We start from the raw sequence: 8,260 nt of genomic DNA, 5'->3' as shown, positions 1-8,260 counted from the left end.
GTAACCAAAAGTCAGCTGTGTTTGTTCTCACACCAGCTTATCCCAATTTACTTGATACTGCAATTACATAATTAAGTATTACATAAACATATGAATGCAAAGACAGAGTCGTTTCTATGACAACTAAATTGAAAGTTTTAGAAAAACTCAACAAAGATAAGTTGCCAAAGGAAACGGCTATTGAATTAGGAAGAACAAGACAACTTGCAAAAGCTGAGTAAAAAATAATCAAAAACAGGGCTTCCCTGGTGGCACAGTGGTTGAGAGTCCGCCTGCCGATGCAGGGGACGCGGGTTCGTGCCCCGGTCCGGGAAGATCCCACATGCCACCGAGCGGCTGGGCCCGTGAGCCATGGCCGCTGAGCCTGCGCGTCCGGAGCCTGTGCTCCGCAGCGGGAGAGGCCACAACAGTGAGAGGCCCATGTACCGCAAAAAAAAATTAAAAAAAAAAAAGAAATTTAAAAATAATCAAAAACATCTAAGACAGGCTTTCAGACTGCTTCATAAGCATCTTTAAATTCTCACTCAACTTTAAAGCTTCCCTGGCGGCGCAATGGTTAAGAATCCACCTGCCAACGCAGGGAACTCGGGTTCGAGCCCTGGTCAGGGAAGATCCCACATGCCACAGAGCAGCTAAGCCCGTGCACCACAACTGCTGAGCCTGTGCTCTAGAGCCCGCGAGCCACGGCTACTGAAGCCCGCGCGCCATAGCTACTGAGCCCATGTGCTACAACTACTGAAGCCCACGCACCTAGAGCCCGTGCTCTGCAACAAGAGAAGCCACCGCGATGAGAAGCCTACGCACTACAACGAAGAGTAGCCCCCACTCACTGCAACTAAAGCCCGCACACAGCAACGAAGACCCAACGCAGCCAAAAATAAATAAATAAAATAAACAAATTTATAAAAGTAAATAAACAGTTATTAAAAAAAATTCTCACTCAACTTTAAAGAAACCTGAACGTGACATTATAAATGCATTATGGGGGTATTTATGCAAGAAAAAGGATTATGAACTGTATTAAGCAGACCCATACTCAAAAGGTAGTGGACCTACAACAAAAGATAAGCAAACAAATGTGTTTTTTTACACTAAAATGAAATCCTGAAAGTATGGATCCTTTTTATGACTCCCCACATTAATATTAACCAATTTGGGGTGATTAACCACTTCATCCCAACTGTGAGGGATTAAAAACTGTGATGTGCCTCTCCAGCACAACACTCGAGAAAACCGGGCATGCAATCCTGGCTACTCAAGGCCCCCCCGCGCACACACACACACACTCTCTCCCTCTCTCTCTCTCTCCGTCTCTCTCTCTCTCTCTCTCTCTCACACACACACACACACACACTCTCTCTCTCTCTCTCTCTCTCTTTCTCTTTCTCTATCTCACACACACACACCCCGTAAGCACCCCACCTCACCAAAACAGTACTAAATGACAGGTGTCAAAAAAAAAGAAATCAAAAGAATAGTAAAGGCAAAAGAAATGTGGAGATACAGAAGATCTTAGAAATAAGGGCATACAAAGGAGATTTTCACACAACTTTTCCCATTTGCCAAGCAAATAGGACAGGTAGTCTTAAAGATAAAACAACCAAAAGCTAGCTGGTAGCAAAGTTCTCCCTCATGACCTCCTTGCTACCCTGTGCTAGTCTTGAATGCAAGAGCTCCCAAACGTGATCAGCAATAGGCACAGTTCACAGCACTTTTATTTCCAGATTTGGCTGCAGATTCTCACTCTGTGCTATCACTAGGGGGAGCACTTACTCCTGTTTTTTTTTTAAAAAGGGGAGGGGGGTGGGGGGGAGAGAAAGAAAAAGGAAAAAGTTCCTAATTAACGATGTACTTTATCTGACTGTCCCTAAAAGGCAAAGGGCGAAATGTTTTAAAACTCACAGTGCAAAGTGACAAACGGTTTTTAAATGACCGTAAAAATAAGCAACATAAAAGTTAGGTTAGGTACATTAACCAATCAACACATTTAACGCATAATATAAATAGCAAATATTGCTTAAACAGGCTGACCTTACCATCAGTTTAAAATAAGTATAACATGTGAAGATTCTGATAAATACTATTAGCAAAGGAAGTTAATAGATATCTATCACAAACTTCAGTTAATATACTTTACTTGCCTATTACTTTATTAAATTATTGGAAGACAAAATTAATACTGCTATCCTCTTTTAAAAGTTTGTAATGTACCTTGAGCACCTAAGGAGTAAGGAATTAGGGACATGGCAAAGGAAACAGAAGGGAATTAATATTAATTGGGTACCTTTTTGGTGTTTGGGGCTAACCACCTTGGGAAACAAGAATTATTATTTTCCACTTTGCAGATGAGAAAACCAGGATTTAACAACCATCATAACTTGCCCATGGTCACGCAGATAGTAAGTGGGAGGACATAACGTAAATCTGTCTGATTCTATTGCCTACGATACAAAAAAGTCAAAAGTTGCTTAATTCATCTGGCACTTCGGTCATCTTAAGGTAAATAAACACACTTTATTCCATCAAGAGGTATATATTTATATCATAGCACAGAACAAGAAAGAACCAAAACAACAATAAAAAACAGCTTACCCTCTAAGAGCTTACAGTCTATTGAAGACAACGTATGCGCACACACACGTTAAGGAAAACAAAGGCATGCAGCCACTAAGTGATATGGGAGCTCACAGAGCCTGAGATCCCATGTAGTGTCAGCAGTTAGGAAAGGCCTTAGGAAAGATGCAAGATTACAGCTGGATCCTGGGGATGGAAAATACTGGAGAGGTATAACGAAAGGTATTCCAGGACGGGGAAAAGCAGAGTTAAGGATGAACGTGATGTATCTGAGTAACAGTGAATAAGGCAGCACGACTGCTTCAAAAAGTGAAGGACTGCGTGGAGACAACCCGAGTGTATGAACAAACAAAATGTGATACACTCCCACGGTGGAATACCATTCAGCAGCAAAAAGAAACAAAGTACTGACACGCTACAATGCCAGTGAACCCTGAAAACATTATACTAAGTGAAAGAAATCAGTCACAAAAGGCCACATATTGTATAATTTTACATAAAATGTCCAGAATAGGCAAATCCGTAAGAAGGTAGACTAGTGGTTCCCAAAGGCTGGGAAGATTGGGCAGAAGTGGGGACTGACTGCTAACAGGTACAGGGCTTCTTCTGAAAATGCTCTAAAACTGATTGTGGTGATGAACACACAACTCTGTGAATACATGAAACCACTCAACTATAAATGGGTGAACCATATGGCATATAAACGACACCTCGATGATGCTATTAAAAAGAAAAGTTGAGGGCCTGGTGGAACATTCCATTGCAGAGCTAAGATGGAGTCACTGATGCCAAGCTTAAGGGTCTGGAATTTATCTGACAGGCAACTAGAGATATGTGAGTAAAGGTTTACCTAATGAAAGCACAGTGTACAAACTTAGGACCCTTCTCTAACAAAATTATTCCTAAAATATACACCAAAATCACAAAGAAGAGAGAGAACTAAAAGAAGATACTGTGATATGATTTTGACTAAGCCACAAGCTGTGACTATTAGGAAAGTTGTTTTGTTTCAGTGCTAAATGCCACAGATGGGTACATTAGCATCATATTCACATAAAACCACAGAATCATCTTTGTCAAATCTTCAAATACTGTAATGTTCTAAACTTAATTATGAAAATAGCATTAATAATTGATCTGCCATATTTTAGGGTAATATAATGAACAGTGTAATTTGTTTTTCATTGGACAGCAGTCCAATATAATGCTTTTTTAGTTACTAGGTTCGGTTTAAATACTATCAGAACCTCCACTAACATAAAGCATTTCCTACTGATACTTATACATTTGACCCTAAAATCTAATGTAACATAATCTTCCAAGATAGATTTAATGTACAAAAATAAGAGAGCTACAGAAACAAATCTGACATTCAAAAGCAAAGAGGAAAATTCTGGATATTAAATATCCAAAACAGACGAAAAGGTAAAGCACTCAAAAATAAACCTGAAAATCATAGAGGGAAAAAAAGGACTCAGTATTAGATTCTACAGCCTTGGGAAGTACAAATAGGAAAAAAAAGGAATAAATTACATTTAAAATAGAAGGCTCAATACGTGAGAGAAGAGGCTTTAACAGCTTTAACAGAGGCAAAGTTTGGAACACGTCCATAAGACAATCCCACACCCTCTCCAGAATCCCAGGGAAGAAAGAACCCTTCAGGCAGGAGTCTTGTTATCCCTTCAGAAGCTGGCCTAAAGGTGAAATCCCGCTTTCCCCCAGGAGGTGGTGAGATGGTAGGAATACAAAAGAAGAACTCAGCTGGAGAGCCCACGCACAACCAAGCTAGTGTTTGCCTTTTGAGTCACCTTGCAAGCCTCCTTCAAGGTAGATGCGCCACTAGAAACTAAAGAAGATATCAGATCTCTTTTAAAACTCTCTTGCCTAAGAATGAGAGGACCCATCTGCCTCTGTAAGGGCTTTGTCAGTTCCAGAACTGGATGAAACTTACGTTCTTTGTCTGAGAAATTCAAACAACTTAGACGACCTGGTTCGCCAACAATAAAAGCAAAATAGAAAATAAGCTATCCTAAAAAAGAAGCCTTGTCACTGATACCTAAAATAAGGTATCTGCTGTCGCAAGTAAGTAGAGCAAAACTCTCTATTTCCTCACTGTCAGCCAGCATTTATACGGAGAGAATTAAGTAGGAGTAAGTAGGCACTGACTTCAAGTCATTAACTGCTGTATGCTAAAAGAAGCTTATCCAAATTTTCACCCGTTGTCTACCTACTCCAAACAAAAGAAATGTGGGAAAAGGCAGATGCTTACAACTACTGTTCACCATATTGGACATGTTAATCATTAAGGAATAAAGTACTTCAAATATTACACAATTACCAAACTAAGTTAAAAGGCATATTCTCTATGAAACATCAAAAACACATACTGTTAATTCATACATAGATAAAACCATTTTCCTTTAAAATAAATAGGTAGATATATACCTGAAACTGACACAACGTTGTAAATCAACTATACTCCAATGAAAATTTTAAAAATAATAAAATAAAACAAATAGGTAGAAACGATGAGAGCAGGCTACCATAAATCACCAAAAGATGAGGGGAAATAACCCTAACATAAGGTCTAAGATCCAGAAACATTTTAAAGTAACAGAATTACTGAAGAGAATGGTCTAAATTGTAAGCATGCAAAAATTCTGACAAGAATAGAACCCAAGATGTCACTAATGGGCTACAGAATAATTAAGAAAATGGAAATCAAGGAGAGATTTTTTTTTTTTTAACAGGGTCATTCAGTGAATATCATGGGACTAGAAACATGATCTATAAAACAAGAAAGAAGAAGAAATTTGCCAGCACCTGAAACCGGCAAAGTAGACCTGAGCTAAGGAAACAAGGATGACAAATATCCCAGGAGGTAAATAACACCAGTTTTCAAAATCTGATTCCAAAAAAAAAAAAGCGAAAACTAATTTGCCAAAAGGGGGTAAAAAATGTGCAAGAAAAATTTTAAAACAATGTACACAAAATGCCTTAGGAAAATTTCTATTTCTGAAGTATTTTTATAGATATTTTCACTAATGTTCACATCAGCTTTTAAGAAGTTAAATCCACAACACAATTTTTAAAATAGTTGAGAGAAATCTTGTAAATATTTGTAATAACCATTTGGCTTAAGCAATTCTGTAGAGCTTGTAAGATGAAACTTAAGTGAGAGTAGGTGCAATTAAATTTTAAAATCTCTCAGGCAAAATTATAAAGCGCACATAGCAGAAGTAATATAAACAGGATATCCTGAGGGAAAAGAATTGAACTACCATATTTGTGGATTTTTTTTCTGTACAGTAAATAGCATATAAAGTTCATACTCTGCAATTAACTTAAAATTAATCACTGGATATTCTTAAGTCTCATCTAAATTTATTGGATCTTATGGGAGGACAACCAAAGCTGCAAGATTTTTTTTTTAATGAGATTCAACTCAAACCATTAGTTGCTCTGCTCCTCCTCCAAGCAATATTCTATAAGCTAGGTATCTGATTTGATTTCGGTTCTCAAGTTCATAAGTCCATATCTAAATCTTAATTTATAACATAATTAAGTGCTGCGCATGCAAAAGTACTCTGTTCAAGTGGTTAAGTAAATCTGAACAGAACCGTAACATGACATTTCAGAAATCATTTGTGGATGCTGCCACAGGAAAAGCAGCAATTATCACAAAAAGACTTTATGAAATACCTGAGCAGATAAACAGCCCTTTCAATATCACTGAGGTCTTCATCAACTGTCAATCTTTCTATTTCTTCTGGTGTCTGTCAAGTGTAAAACACAAATTATGCACACAAACATCGCATCGGTCTTGCCTCCAGGGACCCTATCTGAGTATGGACTAATGAAAAAGTTTCACAATTTAGCGTTGTCACTGAAAACTAATCAAGGGTCTGACGCCCTCAAACCTCAGACATCTCTAATTGTTGGGTTTAGGTGGTGGAGTTTGGGGGGTTGGGGGCTTTTTTTTGTTTGTTTACTCTTCTAGCTTCTAGATTGAAGCCTGAGAATCACATTGTGGGCTTCAGAACCTTGCTGAAATCAATTGTATGTATATATATAAAATATATACATACTTTTAGTCTCTAATATCCAAGACTGTTTCGCCAGCATTTCCATCCCAGGAAATGCTTAAAAGGGGGAATGAATACTGCAGCCGAGGGAGAATGAGAAAGACGAAATCTGGAGTGGGGGAGGGAAGGGAATAAACTCTGGGACTGGAAGGAAATCAAAGATTCGAGATATTGCGGCAGGTGGGAGTGAAAAGAGCTATAATGGGGGGCGGAGGGGGTCGGTCACTAGTTTTGCCAGCATTGAGGGCTGGAGCCTCTGGGGGGCTGGAGCCTCTGGGAGGCTGGGAGGAAGATGACTCTGCGGGGTCGGGGAGCTAGCGGGAGGTGGGGGGCCTAGTGAAGGTTGACTCTCTTAAGGAGGTTAGGGAGCAGGGTCCCAGCTAGAGTCCTGGAGGGGCTGGAAGGTAAGGACACGTGGTGACTCAGGATCGGGACAAAGGGTCGAGAGGGCTTTGAAGACCCGTAGCAGGACGGCTCTAGTATGGGTGCTAGTTGGGAGGAGAAGGGAGGCCCGGGCTGACTTGGGTACTGGGGGACCGGAGCTCGCTCTGATGGGGGAGGAGGGGGATGGGATCTGGGGTGTCTCTGGGAGAGGTAGGGGAAGAGTCGGGGCCGTGTAGACTGAGAAGTGGGACTGGGGCCTGAACCCGGGCAGCAGCACCGGGGAGCCAAAGCGGGGGGAGGGGGAGCCCCAAGGAGAGGAGGCGGGATAAGCGGGCTGCAGCTGCGAGGGTCAGCTCCTGCAGGGCCGGGGGAAGAAGGACCGCAACCGAGGGGCTCCGGCTGTGCGAGAGGGACGGCGCGGGGGAGGACGCCGGGCTGGCCCGAACGACAGGGGCTCGACCGGCCGTTCCTGGGGGGCGGGTTGGGGAAAGGGCCCGGGGCGGGCTGGGCCGGGGGACTAGAAAACCGAGGGCGTCCGAGGGATCGCGGGCTGGCTCCGGATGCCCGTCCCTCGGGCCTGGGGGTCCAGGCTGGGAGAACCCGAGCCACGTCGAAGAAGGGGGCCCGAGAAGGGCCGGGTTAGGGTAACACGGCGGCCGGGGACTGGAGGAGGACTGGGGGGCCAGCAGGACTCCGAGAGGGTCCCGGGCCGCCTCGGGGAGCGGACGGGCTGGGGTCGGGGTAGGGGCAAGCCGCCGGGCGCCCTGCGGGCAGTTCCTCCTCCCCGGGGCGCACCTTGAGGCTCCGGCGGACCGGCCTCTCGATGATGGTGAGCTCCTGCAGGTCCTCCATGTAGCCGAACAGACTGTTCTGACTGAACTCCATCGCGGCGGCGGGCGGCGGCGGATGCATGGACCGCCGGGCCCCCTAGCCGCCCGGGCCGGAGCGGCACCGGGATGCCGGACGCGCGCAGCCCCGCGGCCGCCCACCAGCAGGACTTTCTCCCGCTCTCGGCCGAAGGAGCCGGGCGAGAGGCGAGCAGGCGGCGGGAGAAGGAGCGCGGCCGCCGAGGGGGTGGGGCAGCCAAGGTGAGGGGGCGGGGCAGCCAAGGCGAGGGGGCGGGGCAGCCAAGGCGAGGGGGCGGGGTGAGATGCGCGGGTGGGCCTAGGGGGCGGGGCCTGGGTGGGGGCGCCGGCCTCAGCCCCGCCCCCTCCCGG

The 8,260-nt window shown here is 44.1% G+C and overlaps 1 protein-coding gene across 6 annotated transcripts in view; it reads right to left on the bottom strand.

The window, feature by feature from the left end:
* PPP4R4 (protein phosphatase 4 regulatory subunit 4) overlaps positions 1-8,059 on the bottom strand; it is a 119,841-nt gene extending 111,782 nt beyond the window's left edge. For 3 of the 6 annotated variants that reach the window (XM_060295237.2, XM_060295239.2, XM_060295240.2), the window contains exons 1-2: positions 7,839-8,059; positions 6,277-6,350 (exon numbers count right to left, since the gene is read on the bottom strand). In XM_060295237.2, coding sequence (XP_060151220.1) covers positions 6,277-6,350; positions 7,839-7,955 — 191 coding nt within the window. In that variant the 5' untranslated portion in view covers positions 7,956-8,059. Of the gene's footprint in view, positions 1-6,276; positions 6,351-7,838 lie in introns of those variants that run through there. The other 3 variants (XM_030883478.3, XM_060295238.2, XM_060295241.1) reach the window with 2 other exon arrangements.
* Positions 8,060-8,260: the final 201 nt, after the last annotated feature.

This window comes from Globicephala melas, chromosome 2 (genome assembly GCF_963455315.2).
Source record: "Globicephala melas chromosome 2, mGloMel1.2, whole genome shotgun sequence".
In the NCBI taxonomy this organism is placed as follows: Eukaryota; Metazoa; Chordata; class Mammalia; order Artiodactyla; family Delphinidae; genus Globicephala; species Globicephala melas.
Note: the sequence above shows the minus strand (reverse complement) of the source record. Positions and strands in the feature narration are given on the sequence as shown.